The sequence below is a fragment of the Acartia tonsa genome, chromosome 10 (assembly GCF_053477335.1).
Source record: "Acartia tonsa isolate MP-2025a chromosome 10, ASM5347733v1, whole genome shotgun sequence".
Classification (NCBI taxonomy): domain Eukaryota; kingdom Metazoa; phylum Arthropoda; class Copepoda; order Calanoida; family Acartiidae; genus Acartia; species Acartia tonsa.
In genome coordinates, this window is record NC_137269.1 from 13,023,132 (window position 1) to 13,042,305 (window position 19,174).

Genomic DNA, 19,174 nt, shown 5'->3' on the forward strand with positions numbered 1-19,174 from the left:
TAAGTCTCCCCCCACCCCCACACGTTCCACTCTTTTTTTTCAATTCACAGCTTTTCTATAGTTAGGACTTAGGGTCGATCCGTTATAATTGTCTTATCGATTTTAAACTTGATATTGTGATTTCTGTAACAGTTAGGTACATTGAGACATCGTAGCAGCTCTATAATCGTGAACAGTTTGTATGTCCATGAAAACAAGCTGTTAATGTTCGTTTGTTATAACGTCTGATATGAGAGCTTCGCTTTTATTGATGTTGTTATCTTTCTTAAGGTTTTGTTAGGAAAATAATTCACAAGAGAGCCACGTAGTTTTAGGGATCGTCAGTGAAAAGGTACCTGAAGGTGTAGGAACATACCTTAAATTCTAAATTAGGGGGGAGGGGTTAATGTGTGTTCCAGAGTTCAATTACAGGGGTTATACATTTTGCTTGACTAGTTTTTTTTTGGGTTCTTATATGTGCAGTATGAATACTTTTCATTAATACATACAAGTACCATATGGTTCTAAATTCTTTTGTAATAATCTACTAAGGATAGGTGGATAGGTTGAAAAATGTTTTTTTTATAAGTTTTCCCTAAAGAAGAAGCTGCCTATTAAGATCCCGAAAATTGCTGAGAAGATTTGTATTGGCCGTGGCATGTTTTAGGCTTCTAAAGATTTAGATTAGTTATACAATAAAAGGCAAAATAAATCCTATTATGTAAAGATACTTTATAGTCCATAAAGTTAATACTATCTTTCATAAATAATAATAAGTATGGCCAATTTCGTACATGATCCGGCTGTAGTAGCGAAACAATTCTGTAATTTACTTTGTCCGTCCGTCAGTCCATCAGTCCGTAACGCCATGTGGGAGATGTGAATTTTGATTATTGAACTCGATTGATTGGTTCAAACAAATGATGTTTAAACTTTTCAACCAAAAATTTAATCTACAGAAGGGGTAATTTCGTTTTCCATCATTGAGGATATCATCAATTTATCATCCATTATCTTATCTCTTAAGATATTTGGAAAGTCAATTATTTTTAGGCTCTAAATTATTTTTGAGGATAATAATACCATACGTTATTATGATTTGTAATTATAACAACATATAATTAAAGTAACAAATGTTAATTTTGCAGACACGATGAGAAGGCAAAAAATACATTAAAGTATGCAAAAAAGGTTCTACAGGGCTTATGGTGTTCAACTATTTTTTGTTTCATTAGTATAGTTTCAGTATAGCTTCGATAGGTTTGGGGTGGTTTTAGGCTATCAATATTTTAGATTTAAGTCTTTGGGATGGTTTTATACTATTTTTCTCCTCTTCAACATCCCTTGAAATACAACGCCCCTGGATGTTGGGCCGCAGCTACTAGTTTTGAATTGAAGATAAGCTATTCCACAAAAAAAAATGACAATTCGGTGCCATATGAACAATTTTTACTGTATATTTTTATTTAATTGGTTCAATTATTCAAATGATCTTGAATTATATTATGCAATAAAAACAAATGTTGTGTGTTAAGTATAACATTAAGTATTGCATAAAAATTACGGTGTTTTCCCTAAAAATACTTGTCGAGCACTGAAATTCTCCCTCTCACCTGTAAAATAAATTGAAAAGGGGAGTTGGTACCTGTTTAACCCAATATAACCTAACCTAACCCCACTAAAAGTAATAAACAAACAAACGAAAAACTTCCCCTGCATTTTTTTTCGATTTATTTCAAAATGTGGGGGCGGGGGGGATGCTCTGCTTAAAAAGGGACTTTAAAATACATTTACCTTTATATAGCAAGTGAAATACTGGTTTGGTTTAAATCTGGGCAGGAGAGCCTTAAAAGACAAGAAAAACAGTAAGGATGGAACCAGAAAAAGGCTTTCGCTTTAATCTTTGAAATTTTGTCTCAAGGATTTAGAATTATTGTTGTTAAAAGATGTAGATTTATTTTATCACCAATGTTCTCTTTTCTATAATTAGGGTAGGTCCGTCCGTACGTCCGTCACAAACGGATAGCTATTTTCATTAATTTAGGCATGTTAGAATTGTCCTATCGATTTCAAACTTTGCATGGTGATTCATTTAGTCGTTAGATACGACTTAGAAAGCGTAGCAACTCTATAATCATAACAGAATGTCCGTACGTCTATTTTAAACATGTTGATTTTTTTACTTTTTAACAACAAATTTTTATGTGATTTAATTATCCTATTGATCTGATTTTTGGTATGTTGATTCCTGGGACATCAAAGTATAATGTTATAAGCAAAGCAACTCTATAATCAAGTCCTAAAAATTAAGTATGTCCATAAACATTATCCTGTATCAAGAAGTTTTTCAACAAATTTACTTACAATTTTGCTCTGATTCTTATACATTTATATTCTGATTATTCAGTTCTGACACTATATAAGTGTTAATGTCCGTTTGTCCCACCGTTTCAGTGCTTTGCTTTTATGGATGTTGTCATCCTTGTTTCCTAAGCGTGTTAGCAAGTTTTTGTATATAACATATGTGGTATATAAAGCTGTATAATTTTTTCATACAAATAAGAATAAGACAATAGGCGGCATTATTCCTTTGATTGCTTTTTGAGCACGGAAATCCTACACTCTTTTTTATTAAAAAAGAATTAATCATTGGATTGGGGTTATCTCCGCAGGGTTAGGGCGCTGCAGGTATAGGCCATGCGTGTGTTGGGTTCTCCGCAGGGGTTAGGCATAGAAAAAAAATCTCCCTCCCCTCCTTAATTTTTATTTTATTACAAAAATAAGGGGGTAGGGGTAATCATAACTCGATAGGCACTTTAATCAATAGCATTTAAAAGACGGTAAGATTAATCTAGCTCCCATAAACCTTTCCCTGTATCCTTGTATAAAGTACATATAATAGGGTAATAAAATATTTCACATGTGAACTTTAATTATTATGACATAATCTTTCTATGGGAAAATTGGATTACCACAATTTGTTGATCAATATAAAAAATATATATTTTTTTTTTCATTTTTTAAAATTTAAACAAAATATTATTGGGATTGGCAAAAGAGAAGGTGGGGGGGGGGGGTTGTATGGATGTTCTTTTGGCGATTGGGGGGAAATCGCCGAAAATAAATGAAAATTTAAAGAAGGTCCTATAGATGCGATGCCCTTAACCTGCGGGGCCATCCAGTACCCAAAATAACCTAACCTCTGACCTAAAACAGTAAACAAGGATACGATAAACTATCCTCCCCCCCTTACTTTAAAATATTTTTTAAAAATAAAAATAAAGAGGGTGGGGTATCATTGCTTAAACAGATACTTTGTGGGAAAGCGCCAATATACTTAGTTAATAGTTATAAATGAAGTGTATTAAAGGCGTTACAATTTTAAATTAGAAACTTTTATCCTTTACATTCAAAATTGTACACGTTTTTGTTAGTGCTCAAATAAATATAGCAAGTATAGATCCCCAATCATTGATATTGGACTTTTAATTACACTGGTACCCATAGTTTTATAACCATGTTAGCTTTTATGTTGACCCAAAAACTTTCACTAAAATTGATTGGTTAGTTAAAAATTAGTAGTTGTTATTTACAGAAGGGGTAATCTAGTTTATACTCATTGAATATTTTAATATTTGATAAAATTACAAATTAATTAGTTTTTGTTCATAATAAAAGAATTAACATTCTTGAATTTAAAAAAAAATCCTGTTCTTTTGTATTTACAAGCGACTGCGACTTAGGCCTTAAGGGTATTATTAAAATCAATGTTATTATGGCTTTAAACAACTTAGAGCCAAAAGCTTCCCTAGAAAGTGGGGCTTAATGAAGTCAATCAGTCAAAGACAAAAATACCTATATTTGTATTTTGTCCCTGATGACATGAACGCTAGGTGAAAATGTATCGTTATTTTGAGATCAATGTGGCCATAATTATTGTATACTAGCAGCTACGTCCCCTCGAGGCCTCTAGGGGCACTTGAAGGGGGGGGGGTTGAGTCGACCCAGCGTAATCTACAACCTTTCTTTCCTCCACACATACTTAGAGTGTAAAACATAATAATATGGCATAAAGATTTATTTGTTGATCAATATCTGTAGTCCCTGAATATCTGCAGACAAATCCAGAATTTCTGTAAATCAAAGTGTCGAGGTCAAGTAAAAAATTAATAAGGACAACTATGTTCATTGGAAGCGCAGTTATATTATATTTTATATTTAGTTTATAAGAAGCAAAGCATTAACAAATTAGGGAATAGAACTTTAGTTTTTACAATGTTTTTAAAAAATTGCGGTGGGGGTATTTTTCAGAAGAGCGATTTCTCTTAGAATGGTGGAGGTCCCAAACAATAGTTATACATACACCTTTACTGGTTCTATAAGAAGCTTCATTGTAAAGGAGAAGCATATCTGCACAGCGGTTAGAGAGATTCTTTGATACTAACTCACAAACAAACGAACATCTTGTTACTTTTAAATAAAGAATAAGTGTGTTGATATATTCATTTATGGATGATAATTTTTAATGGCTCTACTTAAAAAATTTAAGGCTGATATGTTTATTACTTCTACTTACTTGACGTACAATCATACTCAAGTTATACAGTAGCTACGCTTACAACAAGTATATAACAAGTGACAAAATGTTTGCAATATAAAAGTGTTCTTTGCAAACTGTATATATTTACAAAAGCTAAAATCGTTTTTCTTTATGGGTAAAACAATAGGACAAACAAAAATCCTTATATAAAAGAAACAGAATGTGTGCTGAACCAATATGGTTTTTCTCAACAGTGAAGCTTCAAATAGTCCTAGGAAGGTTCATAATTAATTTGGGGGTAGGTACCAACAACCTCACAAGAGAAATTACCCCCACAAAAATATGACCCCCCACTTTCAAAAAATTCTTTTTCAAATTAAAATTAAACTTAGAGGGTCGACCCCCCTACCTTCAAGTGCTCCTAAAGGCATCTTGGGGGAGTATCCGCTAGTAAATAAATAAATCAATAAATATGTAAAATGTACACTATTATTTAGCATCATTTCTAAATCTATGTTTGCAGTAAGAATGATATTTGCGAATTTTAGGCTTTGCTTCAGTTGGTAATATTGTAGTTTAATATCAAAGATTAATTATACTTCTTCGCAAAAGGGAAAAAAGATTTATACTGACAATTTAATAACAGCTTTAATTTATCAGATAACAAGTAGGATATCATCCACAAAGCGAAGCTAAAATTACCTATTTACCCAAACATTATGATACTTTCCTTAAAAATAATACATAAACTTGCAAAGGGGGGGGGGGGAGGGGTTTGATTGGAGATATTGGGGGAAGTCTTTCCTCCACTTTCAATCTGATATTAAAATTTTTGTCAGGGTATGCGATAATCTATCCCAATATCCACGTTTTCTATATCCATTGATAAAATTAAACCTAACTACAATGTGGCACAATTTTAAAGAATTAAGGGGGAGTATAATGTATTTTTAATATGGTAGTATATTAATTTAATTATGTATTGAGATACATTGGTAGTTTTCCTTAAATTAACTAGTAAAAAACGAATACCCCCCCCCCATCTTCTTATAATCTAATCTAACCTTGCCAGGCTTACCTAACCATAATAAGGAGATAAGGAAAGTGTCATAAAAAATAAGTTAGTTTTTTAGGGGTTTTCGTTCCCAATTCTCCTGTCATCCTTCCTTAATAGGAACTTAAGGGAAGAGGCGTTATAAAAGTTATAAACCTTCTCCTGTAGGAAGTTCTATTGTAAATGAGAACCATATAGGACCAGCGGTTAGCGAGATCATAAGCTACAGACAGATAAACATTCTGTTACTTTTATAAAAGTACACTAAATGAGTTGAGTGGGTGGTAATTGGAGTGCTAATGGCAATTGAGAAAATACTGTTGATAGTATAATGGTATATTAATTTTAATAATTTAACAGGTTTCAATAGGTATATTGTTTTAAAAGCCACTCGATTATCTTAAATTTTTCAACAATAAAATAGCATTATTCTAAAAAGATGACGCTTATGAAAATAATAGGAGGATGAATAACCTAAAAACCAAAATCTTTGTATAGGTGTAACAGTTTTGTTTGTTTGACTGTCGGTAATGCTTTTAATCTCATAAACCTAATTTCTTTTTAATTTTGTGATTTTTTCTCAGTTTTTGCATATTTTCTCTCTTTCTTTTCTTGGTTTTGACAACTGAATATCTGTTCTAAACCTTGTCGCATTGTTTATTCCATGATTTTTTTTGTCCTTCGCTACTTATGGATGATTTGATTCTTGTTTCTAATTAGTATACTAATCTGCAATCATTAGAATTTTTATGGTTAATTATCTGATAGAATCTCTTGAATTTTAATAACTCCCCAGAATGTCTATTTGTCTATCTGTATGTCTGTACTTTAAGATCTCGCTATGGTTCTCTTTTACAGAGAAGATTCTGAAAGGTCCTGGGAAGGTTTATAACTATTTAACTATTTGGGGGAATGTACCTAAATTCTCCTAAGAGAAATCGCACCTGAAAATTTTTATCCCAACCAAAATAAATTTGTTTACTTTTTCTTTTTGAATCTAAAATTAAAACATTTCCCTTAATTGCCCCTAGAGGCCCCTACAAATATAAGCTGATTTATAAATTGCTTAATTCATTCAACATGGTGTTTAATTTATTTTAGAATGAAACAGACCAAAATAAACTTTTCATGCGTTGCAGTAAATTATGACTTTACATAAAATTAAGGAATAATTAAATGAATGAAAAATCTACAAAAAAGCTTTATAATTATCATAGGGTAGTTTAAGTTTAACTTAATTTACCAGACCAGCCCTCCCATAGAAGCTAAGGGCGCAGGAGGAAGTTGAAATTTTTTCCAGTTTAAATTTTCCATTTAGAATAAGGAAAAGGTTAATTTTTCATCCAATGGCCTATCCGGATCTTCCTGATATCATCCATGGTTTAATTGAGAACAGGGATCAAAGGGATAAGACAATGGCCCTGAACTTGATGCACATCCTCAGTGATGATACACAAAATGACCCCTTCTGTTGATTACAATTAGCAGTTGAAACGTTTGGACACTCCAATATTAAACAGCCAATTGTCCCCTTCTTTCCTGAATTGAGATGCTGATGTTATCAGAGATGAAAGGAAAGGTAAATGAAATTTGAAAAAAAAATATTTTTGTGTGTTTTAACAGTGTCCCAACAAACATATGAAAATAATCATTTTTGCCAACAATTTCAAACGTTTTTTTATTATGACCACATTTCTAATTTATATTATAGTAAGATTAATTCATTTTATAAGCGAAGCTTTTTATCACTTTGGGCATTTATCCAAAATAATTTCGTTACATTATTGGAAAAACTTATATATGAGTAAATATTGACAAAAATCTACGTCTGCTTGATATTCCTTTTTTAGTTGGACGGATTACTGTCAATATGAAAATTAATGTACTTGTTTAAATAAAAACATCAAACTGTTGACTTGACAATTATTTGCTTCGGTAATTTTTGTTGTTTTAATTATAATTTTAGAGGATTATTATCCCTATTTTAATACTTTTTGACATCTGCATCTATTTAAATCTAACAAGGATAAAAATACCAATTAAAGCGAAGTTCAAACTTAACCCACTTATCTTTAGAAAGCATTACTTTTCTATATTTAGGGTCCTAAAAGTAAGTATGTCCTGTATCCTGTATTTATTCAATATGCTGCTTATTAAGTTTTAACACCTTATAAGTGCTTCGCTATTATTGATGTCATCCTTGTTTTTTTAAAATGAATTGAAATATGCGATTTTTAAGGTTAGGCTAGAATAAGTTTTTTAAATATTTGTAGAAACCTACAGTAAAATTCAAAAAAATGGAGAATAATTGGTTCAGCGGTTACCTACTTAATTTTTAAACGGACACACATTTTTCTGCTCAATAGTACTTAAAAGGTCTGCTATAAGTAAGTTAAATTTTTTTGCCAATAGAAGATTTATTAAATTTTGAAATGACTTGTATCAAACATTGAAAAATCTAGAGAATTGTAATAAAAATTAACATTATTATTATTGTATTGTGGTTTATATATCATTTTGCTTTTATTGTTTCATTTGACCTCAAGATATTGTTTATACAATATTATTTAGAAAAAGCGAGACTTTGTTGCATTTAATGTCTGTCTGTTACTATGTCATGTGTCAGGCTGTAATATGGGTAAGTTTGGCAATTATCGACTAAATTTATTGACAATATTTTGAGATTTTTAAAAGTTTTAGTTTCTTTTCTGAAAACCCTTACTGTTGGGGTATGGTAATAAGTTGCGCCTGTATACGGGCCAAGGCATTTCCACTACTCCTACATTTCATGTCTCTAGTATAACAAGGCATGTTCCAGACTGGAACCAGACACATTCCCGACCAAAAGCTGATAATTCACAAAAAAATTCGGGTATAGTCCCTTTCGTAACATCGCACCCTATGGGGCGATTCTTCGTATTTTTCACAGTAGCTTTGCTCCTATTTCTAGCCCCTGCGGGGGGCTCTAACCCTGCGGGGCTAAGTACCTAACCCTGTGGGGCAATCACCTAGCCGAATATAACCTAAAACCATTTTAAAAATACGACTAATCGCCCCTTATGGGGCGATGTTTCGAAAGGGACTATTCCCAAAAATTCTTTTTAGCTTTATATTTATGAAAGTTGTCATACTTGTATTTTGTTAAAAATTGTATTGTGTTTGTATTAAATATGTCCTGGGATTTTAAGGCATAAGACAAAAAACAATGTCTTTTAATGATAAATAAAATTAACCATTATTATGCAGATAAAAATTATGGATTAAAAAGTTTGAACACTACTTGTATGGAACCAACCAATTACAATTTTAATAAGGGTACTCAAAGATAAAATGGTTATAAAACTTTGGGTACTAGTGTAATTTACAATCAATTATCCCCTCCCTCCCTGGATATGTCACATTATTGGTTCAACATTGACAAATTATAACAACAATTCGAATTTTACAAATTTTGTTCAATGTCAATTAAAATATATAAATTACGTTTGATTTTGTTTTAATATGTTGTTATTACATGTTAGGCTTAGATCGGTTTCAATTTAATTCATACAATAACAAATTTACTAATTTCACCAAGAACGACCAACGTTCAAAATAGCATACTAGCATACATTGGTTTGTCTGTGTACTATTATCATTAAGCAAAGCATCAGTGATCTTACGATACACCCCCAACGATTATAAACAAAATTACTACTTTTGTGCTTTAAATTATTGGTTGAAAAGTTTGCTCACAGTTCAATAAAAGTACACAAAGTATTTAATCCATGAAAACGTAGTTATAAAACTTTGGATACTAATGTAATGTACAGTCTAATGTATCCCCCCCCCCTGGCATTTTGCTTTGAAAGCTGATGAGACTTGTATAAATTTCAGATAAAAAATGACAGTTTCTGGGGAGACTGGGGACAAAGGTTCGAGGTCCCGTCGCCGTGTCTCAATCAGCAGCGGTTCTGGCAGGAATTCAAGTCCTAGCTCTGCAGGGTAAGAAACATTGGAACAAATCTTATTGGCTATTCTGGAGTCAGAGTTTTCTCATATGTAACCTTGAATAAAAGTAACAGGATGCCTTTCTGTGTGTCTGTTTCAGTATCTGTCTGTACCGTTGGAACTTGCTGACCGCTGAACCGATATGGTTATCTTTTACAGTGTAGCTTTTCATAGGTCCTGGGAATGTTTTTAGCTATAAAGGGGAGGGTACCTTTACCCATCCAAGAGAAATCGACCCTAGAGGAGGCCTTCAAGGGCGTAGCTGCTAGTACATATTAATTGAAGTACATTTATTGTTTTATTGTTAATATAATCTAAATTTTCGCAATCTCTTTTTAGATGTCTCCCATTAGGGAATCAAAAATATTCTTTCTTACAAAGCACATAATTAACTCTCCTGCTATACATAAATCCAGTTACTTAGATTAAGGAAAGAATTTGATGATATAAGACTTCATATTCATTTTTCCATTCAAATCACCATAAAATATGAATGAATCCATGCATAAACATTATGGTGGAAATATTTATCATTATCCTTCTAACCTCCACTGGAGCACAATTACTCAACCCCTCCCCCTCTCTTTTCAATTCATTTGAGATGTTTCTTTATTGATAGGCGAAGTTAAATAAGGTTCTAAAGCTCCGTAGGATCAGTACCTCTCTTAAGATTGTTATCATTGCTCTATTGTAACTGGGGGTGGGAAGGGAGAGGTTGTGTGATCCAATGAATATTAAGGGGGTTATTGCAACAAAAATTGAAATGAATTGATGCATAAACATTATGGTTTCAAATAATTCACACAATCCTGAACTTGACCTAAACCATTATGCAATACCATTGCTTGTAATCAGGGATCAAGGGGAAGGTCATTCTTGTCACATAAAGTAGGTTATTTGTTGTCATTTAAAATCTACTAACCACTGAACCGATTGAGTCATTAAATTTAAAAGAAGACTTACGTATGTCCTGGGGCTGTTTTTTAAGCTATACTATTTCTTATGATAAGTTTTACGGTTTTATTTTTACAATTCCTTTATCCTTAACCTCAATCTTCGAGTGCAAAGCCCGTAGATTCTAGGGGCGCAGCCTCTAGTAAAAGATAATTTTGCTATTATTCCTTAGGGGGCGATTCGTCGTATTTTTAAAATGGCTTTTAATAGTTTATTTTAGGCTAGGTTAGGTTATATTGGGTTAGGTGATTGCCCCGCAGGGTTAGGGAATTGACCCCGCAGAGTTGAGCCACCCGCAGGGGCTTGAAATAGGAGATAAGCTACTGTGAAAAATACGAAGAATCGCCCCTTAAGGAACGTTGCCACAAATGTGACTATACCCGATAATTTTAACACAATAAAGAATTTTAAATCAAATATGTATAAGTTGGAGAATCAAAAACCCTAACATTTAAAACCAGAGGGGAGTCTTCTTTTATTTTTTAGAACGTCTTTAACTTTAACCCTCCACCTTCTCAAGAGGTAATTAAAAAAAAATTCAGTATTTCTGATGCTGCCCTTTATTGTGAAGTAATTGCCTAAGAGTAATTTTTTTTTGAAGGGGGGGGAGAAATTTTCATTTTTGGGGAGGTTGGGTGTCACCCCCCCCCCCTTCCCAAAAAAAATAGCTTAAAACCACCACAGGAACAGTAGGTATATTCCCTGAAGAGTAGAATCCAATCAGTTCAGTGGTTACCGAGATCTTAAGGGACGAACGGACGGACAGACAGACGGACAGATGGACGGACAGACATCAAGCTACTTTGTATTATAGATAACTACTAACTTACTTAATTTAATATAAAAAGTAAGATGTTTTATATGATCCCTTGATCCCTGAATTTTAAAACAATTCCACCATATTTTAACTTAAAAAATTAATATTCACACATGTGTCGCGAGAATTCAAAATTGTGCAAGGTTTTAAAACATAGTTTTATTTTAATATTTTATCCAGAGATAAGACAATGTATGATGAATTAATCATACTATCAACTCTCTAGAGTGTATTATTGTGCATGTAAATATTAGGAGAGGTAAGGTTGTAGATGATTAGAATATTAACCATTATACTGTTGGGTAAAGTAAAAGACAAAGAGAGATTGCATGAACTGTAAGAGCGCCGGTTTCCCTCAAAGTGCCTAGTCGAGCGCAGACCCTCTTATTTTAAAGTAAATAAAAAAAAGGTCCGGAGGGTTGGGGTATATAGATTTTCTTGTGTTTGATTTTTACTAAGGTCAGGTTAGGTTAGGTTATATTGTGTACTAGATGTACACCTTCCCCTATTTAAAATTTTTTGAAAAGGTGGAAGGAGGTGGGGGTTCTTAACTCGCATGTTACTTTTAGGGACAGCACCGTATGAGCTAAACTAAAAACTAAACCTTTAAAATGAACTTGAAAACTACGACTAACCGTAGCCAATATTCCGTAAAACCACATTCAAGTTTCCACTTTTATACATTTTTTCTAATTAAAATTTTCATAAAAATACAATAAAGGTTTCATAATTTGGATTATTGCTTATGCTTGTATAAACTGAGTTTTTCCCTATGCATGACACCGGTGGGGACAACCTTGTTAGTACTATACATGCGGTACCCTAACCATGCGGGGCAACATAACCTAATGTAATAAAAAAAACTAAAACTATCCTTCCTTATTTTCAATTTATTTCAAAGTAATGGAGGAGCGGAAGGTTACCTCAAGATTTGGTTGCTATTACACATTATTTTACAGATAACATTTTATTTTTGACACAATGTTGGGTGGGAAGTGATTTTTGTGTTACATTGCTACTTCACAATAGAATAATAATTACTTTAGTTTATATTGGGTACTGAGTAGCCCCCTCCCCCCCCCCCCAAAAAAAAAGAGTTGTATGAGAAAAAAATTCGGGTATAGTCTCTTTCGTGGCAACTCCTCTAAGGGGCGTTTCACCATATTTTCACAGTAGCTTTTGGTAGGTTATTTTAGGTTAGGTGATTTCCCTCTGCAATTGGCCCATCAAGGTTATAGAGCCCCCCGCAGGGGCTAGAAATAGGGGAAAAGCTACTGTGAAAATACGACGAAACGCCCCTTAAGAGACGTTGCCACGATATGGACTATACCCAAACCACCCCACCCCCTTACCTCTTTATTTTCAGTTTACTTTAAAACTAATTGCGAAGGGTAGGTTATGAGTGCTCAACTGGCCACTTGTGAGAAAGCACCATCATTTTAAGACAAGATAAATATTTGACCACCAGACTGCATAGTAATAAGAATTAAGAGTTGAGCAATAATTAGGTCTGTACTACATATGTCTTAAATTAACATCAGGGGGCAAAACAACAGTTCAGAAAAATTAAAATTTTTGTTTGTTCTAAATTATGATTATACTAGTGGCTTAGAGGCGTCTCAAATGTTTTTGTATTAGAAAGAAAAAAAAATACCGATTTTGCCTATCTGATAATTAACATTATATACTTCTAAACTTTTTATTATAATGAAATTCATTGTGAATTGTGATTGTAGCCAACCCAGAGATTTAGAAATAGTTCCCTTTTGATCTCAAACCATGTCAAACCAAAATAATTTCATGTCTGACATAATGTCGAAATATCTTTAGATTTTGACCAACTTTAAATGTTATTCTAATAGTTATTTAATGATTATGTTGATAAATTCATGGCACAAAACATTTACACTTTACATTTGGTATTGATTTATTCTCCATTTTCCTATCCGCATATCCATGAGCAAACCTATTGTTTTTAATTAATGGCAAAATTTTACAAGATTTCTATGTAATTGTATGCTGCAAGGGCAATATGGTAATTATTTGTGTACAGAGGCGTGCTGAAGGGTGGTGAATACACCCCCTTGATGTTTACAACCCTACACCTTTACCTCCTTGACAAGGGTTCACACCCCCCTACAACGGCCAAAAATGTTGGTTTCTTTACCTGTTTTACGTTGTCGTCACTCCTTAGCTTTGCTATGGCTTTAATAAAGTGATTTTGAGTAAATCTTGTTAAAACTTTCAAAATAACAAATTTTCTCACAATGAAAATTAAATTTTTTAACTAAAATTAAATTAGTTTTAAGTATTATTTTTGTTTCTAGTAAGTACCTCATAGACTGTCAAAATATGATCAATTTATCAAAAAATATTATCATTGCGACATAATATCAGAAATAATAGGGAACAGGACAATTTTACCAATACTCGTTATTGAAAACGCATAGGAAAAACTGCCCCTAATTTTCAATTTATTTAAAATTAGTGAGTGGGGTGGATTGTTTCAGTGATTGATAGTTACTCTGAGGAAAAGAACCAGCTTATCTTACATTGATTTAAGTGCAAAAAAAAAATCGGATGAATAATCCTTTAATTCTTGGACAATATGTTCTGATAGATTATAAGACAAAATAAGCATTAAGTAGTTACAAGAAACTGACTGCCTTTTAAAGTACATCTGATAAATCCTCTGCAACTAAATGTTGAAAAGGATATAGCTATTTCTTATGTATTAAGATATGATGTAATAGTTTTTTTTGTTACTTTCTTTTAAGCCTTAAAAGAAGGATTTAAAAGCGCCATTGAAAATTTATATTTATGTTACATGTTTAGAGCTACTGGAAAAGATAGTAATCTTATTTTATGTCGAAGTGTTTTGTATATTCCTATAACAATCTAGCACACAATGATGACAACATCCTTAGGCAGCAAAGTCCGTCGATCTATAATAGCAGTTAAGTAAATAAAATTTTCCTAGAGAAATCGTTCATTACCGACAGACTGACGGGCCAAGAAAATTATATTGAATGGAAACTTCACAAAAAAATAAGCCGTCTATATTAAAAGGAAATTAAGAAAATCACATTACCCCACAAACGTAGCTAACTGACGGACATTTCAAATTATAGAATAGCTCTGCTTCTTAAAAGCTGTAGCCGATGTTTAGCCTCATGACTGATTAAATTTATGGTTATTGCTGCGCTAAATATGGACAACATTGTCCTTGTTCATGAAATAATTTTTTAAGTAGCAAATCTTCTTCATCAACTTTCTGTCTGTAATGATGTGGGGTAAATGTGATTTTTCTCGGCTGCTTTTTAAGATAGGTGTACAGCTACAATTTTGTTGATGATTCACTTCACCAATAAGCATCCAGTATAATTACTTGGTTCTTCAGTCAAGCTTTAAAAGACCTACAATCTTATTATTTATAAAGGTTTTGTGATTTGAAAGATATGATTTATTGCAATAAAGACAGCCAAACATCTGTTGTGTCGGTTTGTCTACCAATGTTTTGTGTGCTTTGCTACTTATGTATGTGGTTATCCTTGCTGACTATCTCTTTATTTCAGTGAGAGCGAGTTAAGTGAGAAGGGAGATGAGCTGAAGAATGGAAGGAAAGACAGTCATGAGAAACACAAGTCAACTGACAAAAGAAGAGAAGATTCAAAATATAGGAATTTTATAGTTTTATGCTATAAACACAATATTAGCCTACCCTTCAAATAAAGCATTTTTAAGTGTAAACAAAAAATACATTTTTGTTTGAGCATATTTAACCCAGCTAAATATTACCTAAATTGGTAAAAATTTCAATGCTCAAATAATGATAAATTTAAATATTTTTAGCAGACAATAAAATAAAAATAATACAAAAAACTTCTCATTTTACCAACCTCAAAAAAAAGCTTAGATGTATTAAAAATTTGCCTATAATTTAAAACTATAAAAGTCAAAACTCGAAAATTTGGGCAGGAAAGAAGAAGATATTGTCAAACCTAGAAAGGTTAGCGGCGAGGGAAAAGAAAATGGCGCTGATCGTCCACGTGACCAGAGTGGAAGGTCACGTGATCACAACGGACGGTCAAAGGAGCAGAGAGGAGGAGGGGAGGGCAGTGTTGGAGGAAGGTCAAGCAGCAGTGAGGAAGAAAATAATGGAAAACATACAGGGGTAAACATTTTATTTTAAGCATTTTAAGAAAATGGTTTTATTATTCATAACTAACCAAGTGAATGTGACTAATTTTTACCCGAATTTTCAACCTCCTATTTAATATAAGAGCAAATTTTAAGTATGAATGTTCCTTATACCAATGAACATCTAGTTTATTTCTTATGTTTATCTGCTCTATAACTCACCTTGTCAGTTAATCTTTAAACTTTTGCTTTGCTACTTATGGATGTTGTCATCCTTATTTTTATTTAATTTCTTGACTTGAAGTCAAACATTTTTTTAAATTAAATTTACCATTATAGGAGTTTTTAGTGAAATATCTTGGTAAACGTGATGCCCGTGGACTCTGGGGTATCAAACACACAAGGAAACCAGTTGATGAAATGGTTGGTCTTGCCAGGTAGAAAACGTTTAGTGGGTAGCAGTACTTATGAAATTACCAGTGATTTATGACTTTTTCCAATTATGCATTTTAATGATATTTTTAAAAATCCTATTTTTTTATATTATAAGTTGTATGAATGTTTTTGTATGGAGGAATAACTAAATTATTATACTTCAGAGGACTACAGCCAGGAACACCACTACCCTATCTATACCTGGGAGTTTCTGAACATGGAGTAACTGTAATTATTATATTTCAGAGGACTACAGCCAGGGACACCACTACCCTATCTTTTCTGGGAGTTTCTGAACATTGAGTAACTATAATTATTATATTTCAGAGGACTACAGCCAGGGACACCACTACCCTATCTTGTCTGGGAGTTACTGAACATTGAGTAACTATAATTATTATATTTCAGAGGACTACAGCCAGGGACACCACTACCCTATCTTGTCTGGGAGTTTCTGAACATTGAGTAACTATAATTATTATATTTCAGAGGACTACAGCCAGGGACACCACTACCCTATCTTGTCTGGGAGTTACTGAACATTGAGTAACTATAATTATTATATTTCAGAGGACTACAGCCAGGGACACCACTACCCTATCTTGTCTGGGAGTTTCTGAACATTGAGTAACTATAATTATAATATTTCAGAGGACTACAGACAGGAACACCACTACCCTATCTATACCTGGAAGTTTCTGAACATTGAGTAACTATAATTATTATATTTCAGAGGACTACAGCCAGGAACACCACTACCCTATCTATACCTGGGAGTTTCTGAACATTGAGTAACTATAATTATTATATTTCAGAGGACTACAGCCAGGAACACCACTACCCTATCTATACCTGGGAGTTTCTGAACATTGAGTAACTATAATTATAATATTTCAGAGGACTACAGACAGGAACACCACTACCCTATCTATACCTGGGAGTTTCTGAACATTGAGTAACTATAATTATTATATTTCAGAGGACTACAGCCAGGAACACCACTACCCTATCTTGTCTGGGAGTTTCTGAACATTGAGTAACTATAATTATTATATTTCAGAGGACTACAGCCAGGAACACCACTACCCTATCTTGTCTGGGAGTTTCTAAACATTGAGTAACTATAATTATTATATTTCAGAGGACTACAGCCAGGAACACCACTACCCTATCTATACCTGGGAGTTTCTGAACAAGGAGTAACTATAACACCACATCCAAAGTAAAATTTTGAATTTTTAAAAATATTAAAACCATAGAAGAATGATAATTTTTAGACCTAGTTTACTCGATTTTTCTTTCAATGACAACATTGTAAAATTAATGGGGAAAAATTAAAAACAAATATAATTAAATACAATTAAAAACAATGTTTCAATTCCAACTTTAGCTTATTTTAATAGAATTATAAACCTAAGAATTAATTAAGTGAATTATAAACCTATCATGAGGAGTCTAGTATCATTAAAAATTGAGATTTGATAATTATGGATGAGAAATCATTTAGTTTATGTAAATTAAACTTTGTCAAAACCTTTAATATCCATTTACGCTTTATTTTTCAAAATAAAATGTATATTTTTAGAAATCTAAATGAGAATTTTGATGGTGGACTTTATCCAATCGACACAATTAGCTATGGCGTTCAGGACAGATTTAATTATTACTTAAAACACTAATTTAAAGAAAAATTCTAGAGATATAGGGACTCAGGAGACCATGGATATAAAATTAATCCTTTTTGTTTGCTAGACTTTTGGTACAAGAACAAACACAACTTTGCATAATTTGGCTAATTTTTAAAACTTATGGTACTAACACATTCAATGCCACTAAATTTGTTTTTCTCCTAGCAGACCAAACTCACTGAAAATAATAAACACAAACTTTAGCAGACAATAATGTTCATAATGAAAAATATTTTTTTTGTATGTTCTGACTTTTACATTGTTTTTTTTCTTCAAATTTCTGGATAAATCTTGTATTCAAATCAGAAATCTACAAAGAATTAAATCCCCTTCATATATCTTATTTATCTGTCTTTCGGCTTTAACTAATCAAGAAATCTTAAAACATAACCAAAATTTCCTTAATGTTTGAATAATAAATCTATGAAATAGGATTTGATTTACACGAGAGTCTTTGCTATGATCATTGTAAAGGTAAAGAATTTATTTATTTTCCTTTGCAAGAAAACGAAACACAGACAAGTAGGTTACTGGAAACATAGGTTTTTGGAGAACTACATTAATTTTCAACTTGAAGAAAAATGCCTAATATTAAAAAGTACAAAGTTGACAAATTTTACCATGCTATGATTATCAGACTTAATTAATTTAATCATAAATTAAAACAAGGACAATTCTGAATATAAATAGCACAGCCATAAATAGCAAGCTGTAAAACAATAAAACTAAAAGTACAGTCGAGTGAAAGTTTAATTTGTATCAGCTACTTATGTTTAAAGATTAGATAGGCACATTTATTTTTACAGTTGCTGATCTTCTATATAAAGAAAGTGATAAACATGTATATGTCTATGGATTGAACTTACATTTGTTCTTATTCAGGACACACCAGAAACCAGAGAAGGTTCTTCCGTGCGCAAACATCCATTTGAATGCCATGCTTTTGTATGTGAATCCAGACAGAGCGCGCGAAGACTCACTTTTGCACTTGCCAACGCCTTCCAGGTAGTATTAATTGATTGATTGTAGGGCTGTTGATTCTAATGATTATGTGACATGGAGAATTTAATTTTAACCAAAAATTGTTCAGAAATTAATTTAATGTGCTTATAATCCAAGAGAATTCAACTTAAACTAGATTTTGTTTACAAAGATGAAAAGTTTATCAAATTGCTTAAATATTAAATTTAGTTAAATACTCCTTAAATAAAAAATTGTTTTTTTTCCTTAGATATTTTCCCGAACAGTGAAGAACAACCAAAAGAAGCGTGGCAACTTTGCAATTGACTTGCGTCCACCAGAACAAATTGAAAAGGAATACAAAAATCAGATGGATAGCGAGGCTTAATAGAATGAAATAGATCAGTTTCTAAAAATGTGCTCATTTGTTGTTTTAATTACCAAATAGTTAGTTTTTAATTGTTTTTATTAAATGTGTATTTGAATCTCAAGAGAGAAGATTGTGCTAATAAATTGTAAATATTCGCAGATTTAAAATAAAATTAAAATTCTAAATGATATTAAAACTTTAGGTAAAATATTTGTTTAAAATGCTCAATATCTTACTTTGTAAAGAA

The 19,174-nt window shown here is 32.2% G+C and overlaps 2 protein-coding genes across 2 annotated transcripts in view; one reads left to right on the forward strand and one right to left on the reverse strand.

Moving 5' to 3' along the window:
• Positions 1-19,174, reverse strand: part of LOC145329451 (alanine--glyoxylate aminotransferase-like) — a 557,715-nt gene that overhangs the window by 21,742 nt on the left and 516,799 nt on the right. The gene's annotated exons all lie outside the window — the stretch shown is intronic.
• LOC145329440 (uncharacterized) lies at positions 9,454-19,132 on the forward strand. The gene is made up of 9 exons (XM_080173554.1): positions 9,454-9,557; positions 14,910-15,012; positions 15,311-15,508; positions 15,814-15,911; positions 17,051-17,131; positions 17,495-17,556; positions 18,028-18,071; positions 18,480-18,602; positions 18,829-19,132. The coding sequence occupies exons 1-9, from the start codon at positions 9,457-9,459 to the stop codon at positions 18,943-18,945; spliced, it is 927 nt and encodes a 308-aa protein (XP_080029680.1). The 5' UTR covers positions 9,454-9,456; the 3' UTR covers positions 18,946-19,132.

Excerpts from the sequence above, each read along its gene's own strand:
- LOC145329440 (XM_080173554.1), top strand. The coding sequence starts at position 9,457 with ATGACAGTTTCTGGGGAGACTGGGGACAAAGGTTCGAGGTCCCGTCGC. Across the intron at positions 15,509-15,813 it reads ATAATGGAAAACATACAGGG|GAGTTTTTAGTGAAATATCT; the intron begins GTAAACATTTTA and ends TTACCATTATAG. Across the intron at positions 17,557-18,027 it reads CACAATTAGCTATGGCGTTC|AGGATTTGATTTACACGAGA; the intron begins AGGACAGATTTA and ends AATCTATGAAAT.